This window comes from Aethina tumida, chromosome 4 (assembly GCF_024364675.1).
Source record: "Aethina tumida isolate Nest 87 chromosome 4, icAetTumi1.1, whole genome shotgun sequence".
Lineage (NCBI taxonomy): Eukaryota > Metazoa > Arthropoda > Insecta > Coleoptera > Nitidulidae > Aethina > Aethina tumida.
The window spans coordinates 18,428,011-18,451,103 of NC_065438.1; the positions used below are offsets into that span (position 1 = coordinate 18,428,011).

Below are 23,093 nucleotides of genomic sequence, written 5' to 3' on the forward strand. Positions count from 1 at the left end.
CACTTAGTTTCTTAAATATTCTGCTTATTTATCAATTATTTAGCCTCCACATATTTTATTTTTTTTGGAAATTGTAAGATAAATGTTTTTTTCTATAGATAATAATCAATGTCAATTACTGTAGTTATGTATTTTTTATTTTTAAAACTATAATTTTACTATAAAATTAATTATTTTATATTAGTTTGAGAAAAGACAAGAAAAAAATAAAATATAAATCTATTAACATTGGAAGAAATAAGAATAAAATTTACTCTGAAATCATTTTCAAATTCAAAAATTGAGGATAATAATTGCTTCCTGCTGATTTTTCAGAAATTTTATTTATTTTTTATTATTTTGGGTCTTAATTTGGTTGGAATCTTTAAATAGGTTTATTGAAAGTCAGAATATACATATTTGAATTAATTCTTTTATATTTATTAAAGGAAGGACTAGAAAAAAATAAAATATAAACTTATTAACCGTGGAAAAAATAAAAATAAAATTTGCTCTAAAATCATTTTCAAATTCAAAATTTGAGGATAATAATTTTTTCCTGCTGATTTTTCAGAAGTTTTTGATAAACCATTATTAAAACATTAAATTTTAGTTAAAATTAAATAATTTTGGTGTATTTATTTTGTATTTTTAAGTTACAATCTTTTATTAGGTTTATTTGAATTGAGAATATATAAACCGTATTTAATGTCAATTTCTGCTGCTTTTTTATTTTTAACAATTAAATGTAAAATTATTTTCAAAGTAAAAAAACCTTATATAGTCAAAGATTGAAGTTAATAATTGTTTCCTGCTAATTTTCAGGATTTTTTAGTTAACTATTATTTACCAACAAAACATAATTTTTAGACCAAATTAAATATTATTTTTCATATTTAAGTTGGAATCTCTAAATATTATTATTCAACTATTTTTGAATTATGAAATTCGGATAGTATTAGAGGATGTAGGTATGCAACCAAGATTACACCTTCAACAAATATTGCACGATAACATTTAACATTTAAATAGAGTTTATCACGTTGTTTGTTACTCAAATAAAATAAAACGTACCCTTTTCCTCGGCCGGCAGATCGTCGTGCAGGTCCTCGACAGGCGTGGAGCCGTCCGAATCGTTTTCAGGTACTTCCCGCAGCGGAACGTACAGTTGTTGTCCCGGGAATATGTAGGGGGTAGCTAATCTATTCAATTTGGTCAGTTCGGAGGGTGTGGTGTCGAACCGGGCCGCCACCGACGTCAACGTGTCCCTGTCCGCGACCTAGACAAACACGACAATCGTATTAGTCCCAATTAAAATGTAAATTTATATGGGGGAGGCGGGCTAAATTCATATTCATCATCATCTTGTCGGGCTGGGGAGATAACGGTTATCTATTTATGAAGTCGAGTTAATTATTTTGAGGCTTAGTTAAATTTTGGTTGTTTGCATAGGTATGAAGTTACCGTACGAAGGCACATAGCCTTAGAAAAGTACCCAGTGATTGACTGCAGCATCTCAATAAGCACAGAAACATCACATCGTCACGATAACATAACTGAACAATTTTAAAATAAACTAAGTGTTTGGAGAAGTCATTGATTAGTACAGACGTCTTATCATTTAAGTGCAATTTACTGACAACACGAAATCAAGCAATAAATTAAAAGTCGAAAGGTTATTCATCAATAACAAAACTTCATCATCCAAGGATTGTTCAATTATGATTTGGTAAAGATGTAAACAAACTAACTGAGGATTAAAATAAAGATTATGGGTTGTAATTAATCTTAATTTAAGTCAAAAACCCTTACGGTGTATGTGGTTGTGTTTTCCGGCGGTCCGGCCTTCCTCCTCTCCGCCAGACTGTTGCTGGAGCCATCTAGATCTGCAACAAAACAGAAAGCACGAGATGAACGTGACGTCAACAATAACCAGCGCCCCCGCCACAATCCCCAAACCTTTCAGGTCACAACAGTACACCACCACAAAGTCCTCGAAACTCCTGCCGATGAAGAAGTTGGAGTCGTGGTACTTCTCCAGACTGTTGTAATAGTCGTCGACGAACTCCATCGTCGTAAAACGATTGCGGATGGTGCGATTCACGCATCACGGTGCGCCGGTCGCGCTCAGAACCCGACAACTTTCGTTTCAAATGTTTGAATAAATTTAATGCGGCCGGCCGTGCGGAGCGTTGCGGTTCTGCGATCCTTTTACTGAACTGGCTTTCGCGTGACGCGACGTTGACATGTTTATGAGTCGGTTTTGCGTCGCAGGTACCGACCGATCAATTCGCGGTGTGTATGAATGAACGCAGGGGGGAATTATTTAGATTGGCATTAGCGTCTCGCTGGTGGCGCTGTTGCGACTGGTTTCGTTTAATTGAATTGCTCCTGCTACGGTTTTAATGGGGGCGCATTCTTTTTGACCATTTTAGTGCGATTATGTGTCATCATTGTCTATTAAATGGTTGGGGTGCTTGACAGTGACGAAATACTCAATCAGATAGTCGACGTGTTTAACTAATTGACGAGGAAATGAGCAATTTCAATTTTTCCTGATTATTATCACTATTAATTAAGAAATGACTTAGCTTGTACCTTTTTTCAATTACAAAGGTGGAAAAAAATATTTTAACAAAAATCGAGATACTAAGAAGAAAAATTAAAATTTAACTTCTTATATTAAAAAACCTTCTATATTAAATAAAATATAGTATTAATTATTAAATGTTTTAAGTTTCCACTTAATTTATAATTCAGTGTTTTTGAGAGTAATTTATTATTATATAAGACTTCTTTTTTATTATAATTATATTTCATTTAAGTGTGTTTTTTGATTATCAATGTAAGAAGAAAAATCTAACACTTTCTTATAACCAATTTATGAGCAATTTTTAATTTTTTCTTAAATTTGACTTCTAATTTTATTAATAATTAAAAATGACTCGCGGTTTACATATTTTTATAGTTAAAAAGGTTATATAAATAATATTTAATACAAAAATTATATATAAATTATACTCAAAAATAAAAAAAAATATAAGGATTTTAAAGTAGGCTAAATGTTGTACGAGGTGTCCCCTTTAATCTACATCAAAATAATGATCAAAAACTTATTTCTTAAGTTAAAAAACTCCCTTTCACTAAATTTTTTTCAAAAATATTCCTTTAATTGCCCATTTTTAAAGATAAAAAGGTTATATAAATAATATTTAATAACAAAATTAAGATATACTCAAAAATAAAAAAATTACAAGGTTTTTAAATTAGGCTAAATGTTGTACGAGGTGCTCTCTTTAATCTACATGAAAATAATGATCAAAAACTTATTTCATATGTTAAAAAACTCCCTTTCATCAAATTTTTCTCAAATTATGTTTAATAAAAATTGACTCATTGAGTTTAGAATGTTGTCATATTTAATTAAATAGTAATATTATTGTGTCCTTGCCCATTATTTAAGAGACTGAATATTAAGTAAAATATAGAGTTTAGTATTAATTAATTAACATTTTTATTAAATTTGTTGTGTTATTCTATGAATTGGCATTGGAACCTTCGACCTAATTTATAAACACAGTATTTTTAGAAGTTATATTGTAATTTCCTTCAGTGCCGTCTTTTTATTACAATTATATTTCATTTAAGAGTGCTTTTTGATTATTAATGTAAGAAAAATAATCAACCATTTTTTTATAATTAATTTACAAGCAATTTTGGATTTTTTATTGGACTTAAATATTTAATTCTAATTTTGTTAATAATTAAGAAATGACTCGAGGTTTACACATTCTTAAACTTAAAAAGGTTATATAAATAATATTTAATAATAAAATTAAGTTATACCCAGAAATAAAAAATTACAAGGTGCCCCCTTTAATCCACACCAAAACAATGATCCAAAATTAATATTTTAAATTAAATAACTCCCTTTCACTACGTATTACTCAAAAGTGAAAGATATTCAATAAAATCGAAACCACAATTAAATATTAAGATACAGTAAGATGTATAAATCTTATAAAGTTTTTAAAGTGGGCTAAATGTTTTTTGTACGAAGTGACCCCTTTAATCTACGACGAATTAGAGACCAAAATCTAATTTCTTAACTTAAAAATCCATCCACACATCAAATTTTACTCAAAATGATTTTAAATGGAAAACCGTTAATAAAATTAAATTATATATGTTATTTTGTACTTTGACACAGGAACCTTTGTCTTTAATTTATAATCATTGTTTTTCAGTAGTTAAATTATAATTAACTTCAGTTTTATCTTTTTGTGGCAATTATATCTCACTTAACAGTTTCCCTTGATTATTAACGTAGAAAGAACAACCCACCATTTAGCTTTTGTCTAATAGTAGACCTGGCAAAGTTTAACATTGACCTAAAACAATAATTGATAGTTTGTGACAATAAAACGGTCTGTGACAAATATGAGTAACGACCTGAACCTTTAAACACAACAATTTAAACTAACAGCCTCTCATTTTACCCTTTCATTACATCACATAATGGTCCCACATGAATTAATCAATTAAAATCTTTCACTTTGCAACAATTGAAAGCAATCCGACAATCTTGCGGCCGTGAACATGAATTGCAACGAACGTGTGCAATCAATTCACGGAACGTTACTAATTATCACACACCGATAGGTACCAATAACGTTGATAATCATTTCGGAGCCAACGAAACTGGATCGGCAGACGTGCGACGACGGTTTTATTAATTTAAATGTTGTTTGGTTTTACGGCACATTAACACCTGTGGCTTTCATGTCCTATAATTATCGTACGAAATTAAACGGCCAATTAAATATGAAATACGAGCTCGTACGATAATAATTTTCGGTCTGCGAAATTGAATAAAAAAGAACAGGTTCAAAGTGTTGCGTATGGCGAGACTAAAAATACATTAAAGGCCGTTAAAAAATGAAAAAAAAACACGGCCGTAATTGTCATAATCGTTACCCCAACAAATTCACTGTGGCTCTTTTGTGAAATACGGCGGCACATTTGATTTAAAACCTTGCGTCTGTATAGGTCAATGTTTCTGGGGCCATAAAAATGGCTTTCTATTAATTTCAACGGGCAATTAAAAACGTTATTAATGATTTACGGTTGTGCAGAGGTTAACTGCAATTCCTTTATTGAATATCCATGGTGATAAGATAATAAGTTGGATTGTTTTGTGGGTTTTTTTTAGTAAGTCATGCCTATAAGGTATCTCAAAGTAAGTGTGTACTTAGTTTTTGTTACAATTTGTTTTCTTCAGTAATTTGTACTAAACGTTTAACATGACTAGAGTATGAAGAAATAAGAGAAGAGGTTGAATAGTGTGAAATGTGGGTGTGATGTGATGTGGGCAGTCATGGACTGAAGAGGGCAGAAGAGGTAGGGCTTATGGTAGCAGGTCACCTTTAGTTTTCATTAGAGACAATATGACGTCTCAGCGATATGTGGATGATATTTTGAAGCCTTATCTTCTTCCCTACACAAGAAGAGACCTCGGACTAATTTTTCAGCAAGATAACACCCGGATGGATACCGAATGCCAGGAATACATTAAAGTTCCTGGAAGCCTCCAATGTGTATTTACTGCCTTGGCCACCTAGATCTCCAGACATTTCCCCAGAACATGTATGACATATCATGGGGTGACGTCCTCCACGGACTCTTAATGATTAAGACATCAGTTCGACTAGGATGAGATACCACGACACCTCAAAGAGGGGTTCCGACCCATTATTGGCTTTTGACACTTTATACTTTAAGATTTTTGTTTAATATTTTAATCAATCATGAAATGGAAAAAATCAATTATGTCTAGGCTATTCATAATTATGTCCGGACTATAATTTGAGCCGATCATAACATTTAATTGGCTTGAAATCAAGAGTTTATTCAACACCGTCCGGCACGAAGTGATTTACCGTGGAGTTGACAATGAAACCGATACAAAAATGCATTGTCGTCAGTTCGCCACAAAGAAATTCCACCAGTTTCTATTGAACGTCGTCTAATCAAGGACTGTTCACGTAATTTATTGTTGCGCGACCTGAAGATGGAGTTGGGTGTATGTCAGGCAAACAAAAAAAATGATGGTATGTATATCCGCACGTTATGCTGTCACAGTTGCGAATAACAAACTGACGTAATACGATGTTATTTAACAAGAACAAACGAAAAGCCTTTCGCGGAGACGTGAAATTTATACGTGTACACGTCTCCAAACTTCGTTTCTGTTTAATGTAACTTTTGTTCTATGAATATTTTGATTCAAGGGTGGTCCCGTTGGTGCCCTCGTCGCCTTGAAGTTATAATCAATGTATTTTTTAGGTTTTATTATTTAATTCACTCCTGTCTTCTCTTTTTTTAAGGCAATTATTCACTTAAGAGTTTTTATTCATTATTAATGTAGAAAGGTCGACCTGTTACCTTTTTTTAAATCAATTCTGGATGTTTTCTAATGTTCGATGTAAATATTTAATTATTATATGTATATTTTCAGTTTTAAAAGGTTGAAAACACAATATTTTAATAGAAATATTAAGATATATCAAGAAGTGCAAAAGTTACAACGATTTTAAAATGTGTTAAGTATGAGGTGCCCCCTTTAATCCACATAAATATAATTATCAAAATCAAAGTTTTTAAAAATAAAAAACAATTTTTCATCAAATTTTTCTGTAAAAGATTGGTTTAAATGAAAGATATTTCATTAAAATCGTCTATTATTGTTAATTTTAAACAAAATATAGGGTTTAGCATTTATTAACATTTTTTATTAATATCATGCTAATCTATGATTGGCATTGGAATCTTCGACCTAATTTATAATCACAGTTTCTTTAGGATTTATATTACAGTTTGCCTCCAGTCCTTTTGAAGTAATTTACAAGAAAATTTTGGATTTTTTCTTATGTTTAACATAAGTACATAATTAATATTATTAATTAAGAAATGACTCAATATTTATTCATTTTTATTTAAAAATGTTGGTCAGACATTAATTCAATTAAAAATTAAGATATACCAAAACACATATATTACAAAAAAATGTTTTAGGCATAAAAATATATGGTTATTTATATTTTTTAATGTATAATGACCACTACTATCAATTTATTTTAAAACTGTATCGCTGATTATTAATATTAATAATAAGTAATTTTCTGTATGTACGTGTATCAAACAGAAGTTTTTTGACAGATTTTAATGAAACTTGGCATAATGCTAGCTAATATTCATCATCAACATTTAGGGTAGTTTATATCCCAAAATTTCTTAAATTATCTAATTTATAATCAAAGTATTTTAAGTAATTATATTATAATCGTATCCAGCCTTCTTATTATTCTTCAAATGACAGTATTGATTATTATTATTATTATTATATGTTAAAAGAATGGCCCAAAACTTCTTAAAACAATTTTTTGTATTTTTTCTTAGTAATAATTCAGAGGCTCTACATTTTGTCTGTTAAAAAGGTGGGACAAACTATATTTTAATAAAAAAATTAAAATACATACAAAAGTAGAAAAGTTACAAGGCTAAGGTTCGTACAAGGTGACTCTTGAAACCACACCAAACGATTATCAAAATCAAATTTTTTAAAATAAAAATTCTTTCTCACCAAAAGTTGATACTAACACACTATAAGCGGGTCGGGTAAAAATACCCGCCTCGAGAAATGTTGATTGTTAACGGGCCGGGTAATTTTTACCTTTTTGAATGTACTTACTTTAAAAGAGGGGTGAGATAATTTTACTCTATTGGTTTACATACGAAACTGAAAGAATTATCTCTTATTTTTTGTTATTATTCAACAGTAGTATGTACTATTTTGCTACCCGCCTATAGTGTGTTAATATTGTTTTAATTGTAAAACAGGCAATAAAATCTAATTAAAACTTACAGTTGATTCCTTGTTTCTCTATTGTTAACTTTTGAATAAAGCAAGTTTACTTAACCCTTTGTAAGGGTTGAGAAGTATTTTTCCCACATTTTTGTTAATTGTTTGTAGACACTGGTAAGAAGTAATCCACTAAATTTATAGTGCGCCATCTAATGTTAAACTTCAAAATAAAATTACAATAGAGTAGGAACCTGTAAAATTTAAGAGTAATTGAAACCAGATCATATCGAACTATAAGGTGTTTTTGGGACGAAAAAGTGACGTTTTGAAGTGAAAAAATTGTAACAATTGACAAAGGTGAGAGATAAACCTATTTTCTGCATTTAAAGTTTGACTACGCCTTCCTTCATATGTCTAATCACGGAAGGGCCTGTAAATATTAAAAGGTTGTGTCATGTGAGGGTTTTGTTTTGGGAAGCATGATTCCCATTGGTCAATGTGTGTGGTTTTATTGAATATTTTAGGGAGAGTGTTTCACATTTATTATAAATTATTTATACTTATTTAGTTGTCCTAATTACAAAAATTTGTTGAATAAATATTTGTGATGACTCAAATGTGGGACCTTGGTTATCTAAAACAACAAGAAATCGAATTGGTATATTTTTGGGACCCCCCAGATAATGGTACTCAATCTGACCTAGAAGAAGATGAGGGTGCAATAGAGGAGTTGCAAAATTTAAAGGAGTTACATAAAGAGAAAAATTCATTACAAAATAACCCCCAAATTTCTTCTCCTACAAGTACAAATTTGTTTTTCATATATTTCCATATTTATACAAGATATTTAAATTTTTGACATTAAAAGTTTCATTTAATTCTCACTCCTAAGTTCTTAAACTTGTGTGACATCTTCTGTTGTTTTAAGTTAATTTTGAAGTCACAAAGCAGATTTGCTCAAATTGTATTCCCATCTTTAATGGACCACCACCAAAGTGTCCCAATTCTGTTGTTTGTTTCTAAGAAGAGCAAATACAATAACGAATCATAAATAAATTACATAATCCCCCAACCAAAAGCAACGAAATCGACAGCACAATGGCCAAAAAACTGCCACAGCACCGTTCCAACGACGAATGAGACCGTGACGCCTCGACTTTCCCATCGCCGTTGTTTTCGGTCGTGTCAAAATCTCATTACCGTCCCTAATAGATCTCATACGAATCCCGACGTTCGACCGTTTCATCTTCGATTTGAATAAAAACCGTGTTAACCTTATTTCGCGGCTTCTTTATGCCGCTCACGTACCAGACGTTAAATCTAATTTAAAATAAGCGAAGAAGTAGAAAAAAAACACAACGCGGCGATCTACATTACAAGAATTGCAAAACGCAATAAAAGTTAAGTGCCACCTCGTCGCGAGGGCGAGGGATTTAATTTCGTTAAAGGATACGCTGAGGTTTTTTCTGGGCTCCGCATTTTTCCGCCGATGCTGACTCCGTGTGTCCGTGTGTCAGATGTAAGGTCGTGACACGAATTGCCCGTTTGCAACTTGGTCGAGTGACTGCACGAAATGCACGACGGTTTTGTTGCGACTAATTCCGTGCGATTTTCCAGCCGAAAGGATTTGTTTAAATTTGGCGACGAAACGTCGAAAATTCGGGTGTCCTTAATTAAAATATACGTGGTACGGAAGCTACGTTAAATTGAAATGTAGTTTGGAGACGTGAACACGTATAAAAGCTTTTTGTTTGTTCTTGTTAAATAATAAAGTTTGCAGACGTTCTTTTTTGTCTAACATAACTATTGAAATTAACAACAACGATGATATCATTCGTTAAATTTAAGATTTTAGTTTAAATTTTAATAAATATCATCAATTTAATCCAATATTTTAAAGCAACATATGGAGTAAGAGTAAACAAATTAAGATATTAAATTTAACAAAAAGAGTGTGAACGATGGTTTTTCCATTTTAAATTGGGCACAGTAAAAATAAATGTTTCTATATATTTTTTATGAATCTTGGCACAATGCCAGCTAATATCCATAATCAAAATTTAGGGCTGTTTATATCTTAAAATTCATACTGTTTCTATAGGGTAATTTAAAAACTATAATAAAAATACTAGTAGTGACATGTGTTTTTGAGTAGTTAAACGACAAAGCTAATTAATATCATTAAATAAATTGTTTTCTTTTTCTAATTTTTTTGTAATTATATTGGTTAATAAGAAAACTAACTATCAAGAATTTTGTTTTCGCATAAAATTTATTTATTAAACTCAAATCAAATAACACATGTTAGCTACTATAATAATAATAATTTATTTGTATTATTTTATTGCAAAAAATGTTTAGGCATATTAAAAATATATGTTCATATATATTTTTTGAAGTATATTAACCACCACTATCAATTTATTTAAAAACTGTATTGCTAACTATTAAAATTAATAATAAATAATTTTCTCAATGTACGCGTATCATATAGAAGTTTTTTGACAGATTTTGATGAAACTTCGTACACTGCCAGCTAATATCCATTATCAAAATTTAAGGTAGTTTATATCCTAAAATTCATACTGTTTCTATAAGATAATAAGAATTCTAGTAGTGACATCTGTTTTCGCGTAGCTAAACTACACTAAATATCATTAAATAAATTGTTTTTTTCTTCTATATTTTTTGGTAATTATCTTTGTTAATAAGAAAACTAACTAACAAGAATTTTGTTTTCGCATAAAATTTATCCATAATATTCAAATCAAATGATACACGTTGGTCACTAAAATAATTATAATCTATTTGTAAAATAGAATAGAATAGTGAATAAAAATTATATATATATATATATATATATATATATATATATATATATATATATATATATATATATATATATATATATATATATATATATATATATATATATAATATATTAATATATATATATTAATGTCTAATAACCACTATTATCAATTTAATTTAAAACTGTATTGCTAATTAATTATTAATATTGATAATAAATAATTTTCTGTATGTACGCGCATCAAACAGAAGTTTTTTGACAGATTTTGATGAAACTTGGCACAATGCTAGCTAATATCCATTATCAAAATTTAGTGTAGTTTATATTCCAAAATTAATACTGTTTCTATAAAATAATTTAAAAACTGTAATAAACATATTAGTAGTGACATCTGTTTTCGAGTAGTTAAACTAATAAGGTAGTAATTAATAGTATTAAATAAATTTTTTTTTCTGTATTTTCTCGTAATTATCTATCCATGTTAATAAAAGAATTATCTAACAACAATTTTGTTTTCTATAAAATTAAAAGTTAAAAAAAGTCATATCCAAGAACGAATTTGATGACTGATTGATTGTATGAGGAATTTTATACATTGACTATCTACCAAGAGGCCAATGATCAATACAAAGTGACTAAGTTCATCAAAAACTTTCTCAAAAACGAGTTTCTTTAATCAATAGAAAAGGTATCTACTTCTTCATGACAAAAGCAAAATCGTCACATTAGAGACTCAAAGGAAGCTTCAAAATGTTAAATGAGAAGATTTACTTCATCCATCTATTTCACTCTGTGACAATTACTTATTTTTGTCTTTGTCCAATATTTTACGTAAAATTTTGAGGAGATCAAAATCATGATCAAAAGTGACAAAAATATCTGAGAATATTCAATTGACACATTAATACTTGGCATAATTGACCATAAGAGATAAATTCACGAGAAAAATTTTTAAACTTTTAATTCACATGCATTATTTTTGTGTATTCATTAAGTTATGAGTAAATAGGTCACAAAGTATTAATTAGGGGCAGAGTAAAAATAAGTTACAACTTAATATTTTGTTATTTATGCTTATGCAACTGAAGACAGATTTCAGGAAGTTTTGCAACCAACCTATGACAAACATTAGAGAGCAAAACTAAAAATAGTTGATGAAACATTCAAATATTTCTGCAGTTAAACAGGCAAATATATTCTAATCCTATAATTTGTATGTCAGAGATCCACGCGTCGGATAAAAAAAACACGTTGGATTATCGACCTTGACAATGGAAATTATCTATCAAAACATCATCAAAACATCTGAAACAGTTAAAGACATCATTGTTTATTAAAAAACCAAGGACGAAAATACTATAAATATTATTGTTACTTCAGATATTATCTCTGATGTCATGCAAATTGTATAATTTCCGTTCCACCCTATAAATCTTCAATTAAACTGTAAACTGCTGACTAACACATCAACTAAACAATATAAACAGCAAATTTAAGGTGATTCCGGTTAGTAATTTCTACCAAATGCAATCAAAAATCGCCGAAAACCTTGAAGTTAGGTCGGACCAGCTACTTAATTACAACTGAACCAACATTTGCATTGAAATATTCATGTTTCTCAATTCTTCCAGGACAGTTATCATCGTAGATTTTACACTAATGTTAAAAAGTACACAAAAATTAATTATTATCACCTCTCGTTAACAAATCGTGGTTTTGCAAGCGTCCTCAAAACGCCACGGACTTTCTAACTGCGTTGAAATGAAAAACAAATACGGACTCGAAAAAAAAAAATGGGACATCGGAAAAATAAACATCGAAATCGTGTGTGTGACAAGTAACTTGTGCTTTGTTTTAATTGCAATTGAAACCATATGTTTGATGAGGTGACGACATTGTTTGCCTTCCTTCGTTTTTGATACAGATGCAAATTTTTGAATGTATTTGAATGTTTAATTATTTTGAAATTTCATCGTCAATTCACCAACAGATATTTTTTATGAGTACACGTATTGGATTTTTTGGAAGATTTTGATGAAATTGATAACATTTTGGTTAGTGCCAATTATACAAATCTGATGGCATTTCATGGGTCAGAAGACCAATTAGTGAAATGTCTACTGTGAAGCATGGTGGAGGAGACGTTATGGTTTGAGGATGTTTTGGTTTGGCATGGGCCCGCTGGTTAAGATGGGATAATGGATAGTTTGGTTTAGTGTGTGATATTCTGGAGAATCATATGTTTTTAAAATTTTCATCATAAATCATTGTAAAGTTAAGATAATTCGTTAAAATTAAAAGGAAGCAGCAACATATGAAAGGATCCATACAAAATTCAATCAACCTTTGGTTGATAAATATGTTTGTTGTGGTAATGAAACTGTTTCCGTTTTCATTTTTTATATAAATGTTTATTCTTGAATATTTTTTTCATAATTATCAGTAATGTCAAAATATTTTGAAATCTTTGATTTATTTTTGTTCATTTTCACATATGTACACAGTATTTCTACAAAATAATAAATGTCATTGTGGTGACATCTAGTTTCGAGTAGCAAAACTATGTTAATTAGGTTATTAAATAAAATGTTTATTTTCAGGGTCTAGTGATAATTATTTTTGATGTTAAAAAATTGGGATTTATCAAGAATTTTTGTATTTACTCAAAGTTTGCCTAAAACATCTACAAATAGTTTCAAATCCAAATCAAATAAGTCATTTTTTGTTAAAGTAATACATAAATTAAATTTTAAGACAAAAAATAGTTGAATATATTAATATATTTTGATTATAATCTTTGTTGCAAAACGTTATTAAAATTTCACAGCTAATTAATGAATAATTATTTTTCTTGTATGTACGAGTATTACACAGGAATTTTTAACAGATTTTGATCAAACTTTGCAAGATTTTGTATTCTAAAAATTATTAATTATAATATAATTTATAAATTTTAATAAAAATGATTGTGGCGACATCTAGTATCCAGTAGCTAATTATGAAATTAGTTGGGGTAAAAAATCTATTGTATTAAAAACAAGAAACTGAAGAAAAATAAAGAATATATTCGTGTGAAAAAAATACTGTTAAATTTTAACATCTAATGATCTCGATTATTTATATGTCGGAGGGTTCATGTGAAACGCAAGTAGTACTATGGGTTGCATACTTATAGTACTTGGGTGGAATCAGCGGAAGTGCTAAGCAGGGGATGGTACTCGAACCGAGGGTGACGGTAGAGGAGACCTGCGAGGGCGGACAGTTAAGCTCCGTCAGGGAAGCTGCGTAGAAGTCTTGGCTTGGCATAACCGTCGGGATCACCGCGTTTCATACGACTCCTACCTAATTGTTTGACTATTAGTTGTAATCCTGTGCCTGTTAGTTCAATTACATTGTAAGGACTATTTGCGTGTTATTTAATATTCGAAATGGCCGATAATCCTGACCGCGCTGCGACATCAGAAGTGGGATCTGAATCAAGATTTGAATCAGGATCAGGATCTGGATCTGGTGGAAGTGAAGTGAAGTGGGAGTCTTTATTGGAACAACAAAATAGGAACTTTTTGGCTCTTCTACAAGCTCTGCGGCCACCGTCGAATCAGGTCAGTGTAGAATTGCCAGAGTTTGATCCGGATACAGAGAACGCTGATGCACAAGCTTGGATCTCGACGGCAGATATGTGCATTTCGGACAAATCAATGAGTGGTGCTCCCTTGATAATTTTGCTTAGTAAAGCTTTAAGGGGTCAAGCATCCTCTTGGCTATCAAAAGTGACATACCCGGAGATGACGTGGTCGGAATTTAAAGACATTTTTGCGTCAAGATATCATTGTCCCGAAACAACAGCGACTGTTTTTCTAAATTTCCTAAACAATAAGCCAAAGGATGATGAATGTCTTGCATCGTATGCAGCTCGCCAAATGACGTCGAGCGTCTAGCGAGTGCAGTTCTTGCACATATCGCATCATTCGAACCCAGGACTCGTCGACTTGCGATTACCTCCGACATCGATACAAGAGCTAAACTGCTAAAAGAACTGACCGTTTTTTTCTTATATGAAAAGGAAATCAACGACGAACGACCTCGACCACAACCCCAATAAAAAGCCTAAATTACCAATGGCTTCAACAATATGTTACAATTGTGGGAAATTGGGTCATAAATCGGACAAGTGTCGGAGCTCAAGAAATAATGAGAACCAGATGTCGAGACCCAGTACCTCGAGTGGACATCCATCATTCAATGGACCAAATTCAACGAAGCCATCGATTGCCTGTTTCAAGTGTGGACGACAGGGACACTTTGCATCACGTTGTACTGTACCCAACCACTTAGACGCCAATCCGTAGTCGAAGGGATCAAGTACCGAGCGTCGCGTCAATATGTGTTTGGTAAACACACCTGCAGCCACTTTAAAACATAAGGGTGAGAAGTTTTCATTTTGTTTTGATTCCGGGTCGGAATGTTCGCTCATTAAAAAAATCTATATCACTTAAGCTTAATGGTAAACGATTTTCTAATGTTGTTGTTATGACTGGCATGGGACAGATGAGTATAAACAGTACCTAACAAATTTAGGCTGTTGTTGAAATTTATAATATCTCTCTTGAAGTATTGTTTCACTTTTTACCGGATTATTGTTAGCAACATGACACAATGATTGACCGAGAAATTTTGAGTAAAGGATTAGCTGTTCATATGACATTTGAGGAACTTAGCCTAAAGAAAATCAATGTAGTTAACATGTGCGTTTTAAACGATTCCTACAAAATTAATTTTCAAAATTTAGACATAGAAACTGACAAAAGCTAGATTTTCTTTTAATATGGAGAAATGTTCTTTTCTTAAAAAAGTCTATTCAATATCTTGTATATCAAGTTTATGAAGTATGCAAAATTTACATAAATATCATAAAGTCATGTTTGATCGCTCTAAAGTCAGACACCAAACAAAATTTGATCCTATGTTTAGAATTGTTTTCTTCCTGATAGAGGTATTGAATGGTAATCTATATTTTTGAAGTCATTAAGTAGCAATCGAACTTATAAGTAAGCGCATGAAAAATCGTGGAAAATGCCAGAAAGTTATATTCCAGTTGAACTTGAAGGCGTTGAAAGAGACGTCAGTTTGAGTCCCAGTAGTGAGACTGTGGATTGTCTTACATGTGTCGATCTGTAACTGCAAGTGCAAAATCAGTTGGTTTTGATCATGGCGCAGGGGGCAGAGGCAATGTAGAGACGTTGTGTGTAGATGATCATTGTTTAGACGATGATTCATGTGTTTAATTGGGAATATTAACAAAGGCATTTGAATTATTATCAATGTTCATGTTTGGATATTTTGAAATAGATCTAAACAGTACCTGTGTTGAATGGAATCGGTTGTCTTATTTTGGGAAAGAGTTAATTGTAAAAATGTAATAATTATTTTATGAGTGTCTTGTAACAGATATTTATTTGGTATGACCGCATAAAGAAAATGCCAGAAAACTTTGTACCCAATGACGATGATTTAATCACTTTTTCTGAAGAAGAAGAATCAACGTAAATAATAGTTTAAATCTTAATTTTATTCATTTTTTTATATTTTTTATTATTATTTTATCATTGGACTGAAAACTGTGTGGACACTGATTAAGTTGAGAGCCGTCGCTGGTAAAGTGGCGAAGAGATTTTATCGCTGGTTAAGTGATAATTTCTAGTGAGAGCCGTCGCTGGTAAAGTGGCGAAGAGATTTTATCGCTGGTTAAGTGATAATTTCTAGTGAGAGCCGTCGCTGGTAAAGTGGCGAAGAGATTTTATCGCTGGTTAAGTGATAATTTCTAGTGAGAGCCGTCGCTGGTTAAGTGGCGAAGAGATTTTATCGCTGGTTAAGTGATAATTTCTGTTGAGAGTCATCGCTGGTTAAGTGATAACGAGTCTGTATTGCTGGTTAAGTGATGCAGATCTTGAGGTTTTCATGTCCATAGATAAACTCTAGTCTTATATTCGAAAATATCGTAGATGTAACACGCATTGGGGCAAACTTTTATGCATTTGATTTGAAAGGTTGATAAAACTATCGATAGCCTGATATTAGTCAGGAAAAGCCGAATGAACTATTACTGTTTGAACTTAATTTGCAGGAAAATCACACGAGGACGTGTGACTTGTCAGAATGGCCGTGTCGGAGGGTTCATGTGAAACGCAAGTAGTACTATGGGTTGCATACTTATAGTACTTGGGTGGAATCAGCGGAAGTGCTAAGCAGGGGATGGTACTCGAACCGAGGGTGACGGTAGAGGAGACCTGCGAGGGCGGACAGTTAAGCTCCGTCAGGGAAGCTGCGTAGAAGTCTTGGCTTGGCATAACCGTCGGGATCACCGCGTTTCATACGACTCCTACCTAATTGTTTGACTATTAGTTGTAATCCTGTGCCTGTTAGTTCAATTACATTGTAAGGACTATTTGCGTGTTATTTAATATTCGAAATGGCCGATAATCCTGACCGCGCTGCGACATATATATATTATTAATATATAATATTTTTTATGTATTTTTTTTTCGGCAAATTTTCTACAGGCATATTTTACATTACATAAGATATTTTTTAAATTCAACAAAATAAAATATGTTTTTTACTTTTTAAATTAAGATTTGAAAGTACAATTTCTAATCTGAATATAGAAGTCACACTCAATTACGGAATGAGTTAATCGTCGCCATTAAAACTGTAAAAAATATTCTTTTATTTATTATTTATTACCGTTTTGTTTTATACAAAATTCCTTTAAAAATACTCAGATAAAATCAAAAATGCGAGGACGCAAAACAGTTAGACTTTGTCGGTTTGCTTGCGGTAACGCGTTTCATTTTTACATCCTTTATTGCCGGACCATCCTTCGTCTGGCGGATGTCGTTTCCGCTTCGTAATTTCATCGACGACGTAATTACATCGAAAATGCAATTTATTAAAACGCCGCCCGTTCGTTAACGGCACAAAAGCATCGCCGATACATCGGCGGACTCATCCGAAATTACACAAAAGCCGTCCACCGTTTTCCCCGCGTTCTCGTCCCCCTCGACGACTTCATCGTTTCCAGGTCATTGTCGACGACGTCGCGTCGTCCAACAAAAGAATTAATTAACCGCCGCCACCTTTTCGATCGCCGCCCCGGGCCGGGGGGGCGACGAGTCACGTCTTCAGACGGCGGCGCAGACCGGCCGGGCGAGTGACAAAACGCGAACGACCTCAGCCGTGGTTAATTGCGTTTGATTTTTCTCTTTTTATTTTTGCACGCTCAGTTCTTTTTTCGGTACGACGGACTTAACGAGTCGCACGCATACGTGACTCAGGGTCAAGAAAACGAGTGACGAAACTTCTTCGAGTTGATGTTTTGGTTTAATTTTATTGTTGTTAATTATCGCAGGGCCTTGGACGATTTGTGGATGTGCCATCACCTAATTACGATTATGACATGCATTATTGCAAATTTTGATGGTTAACAAGTTCTAAAACATTTCATATTTATGTATATTTGAGGGTATAACAAATATTTTAATACTTCTGTTTTTTTATTACAAATTATATTAAGTCTCATTAATGAAAAATAAACTATTATTCAAAAAAAATCAATAAAAAGAATTTCTATAAATAAATATATGTATGTTATTCAACAAAAAAATTGCAAAATTAAAATATCTTTTTAAATTAGGATTCTATTCTCTCTGTATTTTCAAATTTTAATTTAATAGAAAATTTGTCGAAAAATATAATATTAATATAAAAAAAATTAACACTTTTTCGAAACATGAGATTCGAAAATGATTTTAAAAATTATCAGATATTTTATACAATTTTGTATATCAATATACAGAAGTTATTTTTAGATGAATATTACAATATTTTTCGTCTATAAAAATTTGTCGAAAAAAATAATATTAATATTCAAAAAAATAACACTTTCGAAACCTAAGATTTGAAACAGATTTTAGAAATACAATTTTGAATATCAATATACAAAGTTCTGGAGTTATTTCTAGATAAATTTTGAAGAAATTCAATAATTCTTCATAAATCTTGACATTAATATCAGAAATAATTATTAATTAATTTAATTAAAAATAAACTATTTATTTAATAATGACATTTACTAAATGGTATTTGTGCATCTTTTTTGATAGAATACAATATCATAAATTATTTTCAGCACACCCCAAAAATAAAAAAATATATTTAATAATATCTAACTATCTAGTTCTGCTACTTGAAACTAGATGTCGCCACAATCATTTTTATTAATATTTTGCCAAGTTTCATCAAAATCTGTCAAAAAGGGTAATTATTATAGAAAATATATATTATTCCAATTGTTGTACATTAATTAGTTATGCAATTTTAACAATTTTTTACAACGCAGATTATAATACGAATATTATCTTAAATATTCATTATTGCCCCATGTTTAATTGAATATATTTTTTTAATTATTTCATATTTCTCACCATTTTTTTATTTTAAGGTTTAATTTATGTATTATTGCAATAATGAATTTTAGTTGATATGGATTATTTTTGACAAAACCGCTATTTTTGTGGGAATACAAAAGTTCTTGATAAATCTTAATATTGATATCAAAAATAATTATCAGCAAATTTTATTTAATAATAGTATTTTCTAACTTCCTAGTTTTACTACTTGAAACTGGATGTCGCCATAATCATTTTTATTAAAACTTATAAATTATCTTATAATAAATAATTTTTAGAATACAAAGTTTCTAATTTAATTAAAATTAAAATCATTAAAATCTGTCAAAAAGCTCCTGCGTAATTCTTGTACAGAAAATATATAATTATTGTTCATTAATTAGCTTTAGAATTGTAAGGATTAAAATACTCTTATGAATACTATTATATCAAAAACAAGAAAAAAACATTTTTGTATACGAACATCTTTAATGTTCATTATTACATAGTGTTTACTTGAATAGATTTTTTACGATTATTTCATATTTCTAACAATTTTCTTATTTTAGTTTAGTTTATTAATTATTGTAATAACGAGTTTCATTTAATGTGGATTAGTTTTGACAACACCGCTACTTGTGTATCATTATTGAAAGAATACAAAGATTCTTGATAAATTTTTATATTTATATCAAAAATAATCATCAAACCTTGAAAATGATTTATTTATTTATTTAATAATAGTATTTACTAACTTTTTAGTTTTATTAGTTGAAACAAGATGTCGCCACAATCATTTTATTAAAATTTATAAATTCCCTTATAATTAATAATTTTTGCTAAGTAACTAGCAATCCTATTTTAAAATATTTTGATATTATACTGAACATTAAAAATTATATGACCATCTGTTTGTATTAAAATCGAAAAAATTACTTTTGTTGGATATGAAAATATTCATTTTTTATTTACTTGTGTTTAATTTTATGGATTTTTTTACAATTCAGAATCACCCTGTATAAGATATATACCTAAAATATCTTATATTTTTATATTTACAAAAAGTAGTTGACCAACAGAAGCAAACCCATTAAAAATATTTTGCCATCTTAAATTGGCCACACTGTATTTTCCAGTACCATACCTTTCCACCGCCAGAAAAACACATTTAAATATATCCAATCTATAAATAAAGTCTCGGAAAATGTGGGAGTGGATGCAAGAAATGTGTCATCTTAAAGGTCGTAAATTAAGGCAATTGAAAAATCGACATATTCAATCCGTCAACTCGTTCCCGCCATCCATCACACGCGTTATCATGCATGAAATTATGCATAGAAAATCCTGTATTCATTGAAATTTGTGAACGCTCCGACGGCAACGACACTATCATAACCTGGCACACGGCATTAATGTGAATTTTAAACGTGCTTAATCATTTCGATGCGTCCCACACTATCTCCACTATAACTGGAGGTGTTATTTTTAAAGGATGGCAATAACAACATCAGGAGGCAAAAGCGGATGTTGTGGGGTATTTTTCAAACGGATGCGTCGCCAAGGAACAGTGTTATCAATGCTTTCCTGTTTAGGGAACATAACCAGTGCATAGTACCTGAATACTGACTGTGGTGTTTAGTGAAGATTCACCTAGGTTCACCTAAAATATGGGGAATGATCGATATAAGCTTAGAGACATTTATGGTGTGATCAGAAGTGGCCGGAATCGAAACATGAAATCATGGTACTCTAGGGTACTGTGATGAGTAGAGACGTAACCCAATGTACATCGAGTAGAGAGGGCTACTGCACTATTCTGAAGAAGGGCGAAAAATCCAATATATTGAGGAGTAGAAATGTAAAATGGTACTCACAGAGTAGGATCAATGTGATACTTTGAAGAAGGGTGAGAATTCCATTCTCCGAACAGTAAAAATGTGACTGACTGACTATTACAAATATAGCCAGGTACTGAATTTGAGCTGACCACCCGGTACTGCCATTTTTTACTAAATGAATAGAACGCTGTACTCTGATTAGTTGAGATGTAACTCGGTATTCATCAAGTAGAAAGGGTCATTTCAGAATACAGAGTAGGTTCAATGTAGTACTTTACAGAAGAGTGAAGTCAGTACTCACCGACTAGGAACATTTCAAAAATATATTTAGGTACTCAATTTGAGCAGGCCACCGGTACTGGTAGTTCTTGATAAGGAAATTTCTTTTTATTGTCAACGAACGCTCATTTTTATTAAATAAATAGAACTCAATATTCTGAGAACTAGAAAAATAACTCAGTATTCCCCGAGTAGGGAGGTACTCTCTAGAAGGGTGAAAACCTAATACTTTGGGAAATAGTGATGTAAGTTAGTACTCACAGAATAGTGTCAATGTGGTACCTTGGAGAAGATTGAAAACTCAATTCTCCGAAGAATAGAAGTGTAGCCCAGTACTCACCGATTAGAAACATTTCAAAAATATATTGAGATATTCAATTTGCGCTGGTCACCCGGTACTGCAAGTTCTTAATAAGAAAATTTCTTTTTATTGACAACAAACGTTCATCTTTATTAAATAGATCCCAGTACTCTGAGGACTAGAAAAGTAACTCAGTATTCATCTAGTCATTATGTACTCACTAGAAGGGTGAAAACCTAATACTTTGAGGAGTAGAGATGTAAGTCGGTACTCACAGAATAGTGTCAATGTGGTACCTTGGAGAAGAGTGAAAACTCAATTCCCCGAAGAATAGAAGTGTAGCCCAGTACTCACTCATTAGAAACATTTTAAAAATATATTCAGGTACTCAATTTGAGCTGGTCACTCAGTACTGCTAGTTTTTAATAACGAAATTTCTTTGTTTTTGTCAACGAACGTACATTTTTATTAAATAAATAGAACCCAGTTCTCTGAGGACTGGAAAAGTAACTCAGTATTCCCCGAATAGGAAGGGTCATTAGGTACTCTCTAGAAGGGTGAAAACCAGATACATTGGAGAGTGGAGATGTAAGTTGGTACTCACATAATAGTGTCAATGTGGTACCTTGGAGAAGAGTGAAAACTCAATTCCCCGAAGAATAGAAGTGTAGCCCAGTACTCACCGATTAGAAACATTTTAAGAATATATTCAGGTACTCAATTTGAGCTGGTCGCCCAGTACTGCTAGCTCTTAATAAGAAAATTTGTTTAAATACCTTCTTAATACTTTGAGGAGTAGAGATGTGAGTTGATACTCATAGAATAGTGTCAATGTGGTACCTTGTAGAAGAGCGAAAACTCAATTCTCCAGGGAGTAAAAGTGTATTCAATAAGAGATGGCCACCTGGTACCAAAGATCTTAATAAGGAAGTCTCTTATTATTGTCAACAAACATCATTTTAATTAAATAAACGCTCTTTTGATGTGCGTCTATTAAACAAACTGTCGAATTACGACATAACGAACACGTTTTAACAATAATGCGTGTGTCGTAACGAATTGTTTGTTGTTATCTTGTTTGGTAACATTTAAGTGTTCAACAATTTATCATTTTTAGTTATTGCACCGTACGTCGAACAGGTTCCATGAACTTTGATGAAATTAATTTATTTTAATGGCACTGGTTTTAGTGGAGCAGGAAGAAAATTGCAAAATGCGTAGGTCTAAAAATATGGTAATGGTACCAGTTTCGTTAGTCATTGGACGAAGGTGTGTCCTCTACGTCACGTCTATTTAAAAAAGAAATGAATGGCCGTTTGGCGTTATAATTTATCCTAAATTGATTGGAAATGCGACGTTTGGCTCCGGGGCATCGAATAATAATACAGGATGTGTCTTCGAGTTGCGGATGTAAAATAAAGAATTGCATAATGTTTACCTAATGAGGAAACGACGATTTTCTAAACTAATTGTATGTAATATATCCAAGCTGTGACACAGATAATAATTTTTTTAATGTCATTGCTAATTTATGCCAATTCCCGATACCGATTCCGATCACAATCAATTTCGC

At 31.4% G+C, this 23,093-nt stretch overlaps 1 protein-coding gene across 9 annotated transcripts in view; it reads right to left on the reverse strand.

Annotated features, from left to right (window-relative positions):
- The window catches only part of LOC109602002 (TLD domain-containing protein 2), a 159,120-nt gene that overhangs the window by 16,903 nt on the left and 119,124 nt on the right, over positions 1-23,093 (reverse strand). For 8 of the 9 annotated variants that reach the window (XM_049966576.1, XM_049966574.1, XM_049966575.1 and 5 more), the window contains 2 exons: positions 1,792-1,865; positions 1,054-1,258 (listed from right to left, as the gene is read on the reverse strand). In XM_049966576.1, the coding sequence (XP_049822533.1) occupies positions 1,054-1,258; positions 1,792-1,865 (279 nt within the window). Of the gene's footprint in view, positions 1-1,053; positions 1,259-1,791; positions 1,866-1,938; positions 2,121-23,093 lie in introns of those variants that run through there. The other variant, XM_049966577.1, reaches the window with a different exon arrangement.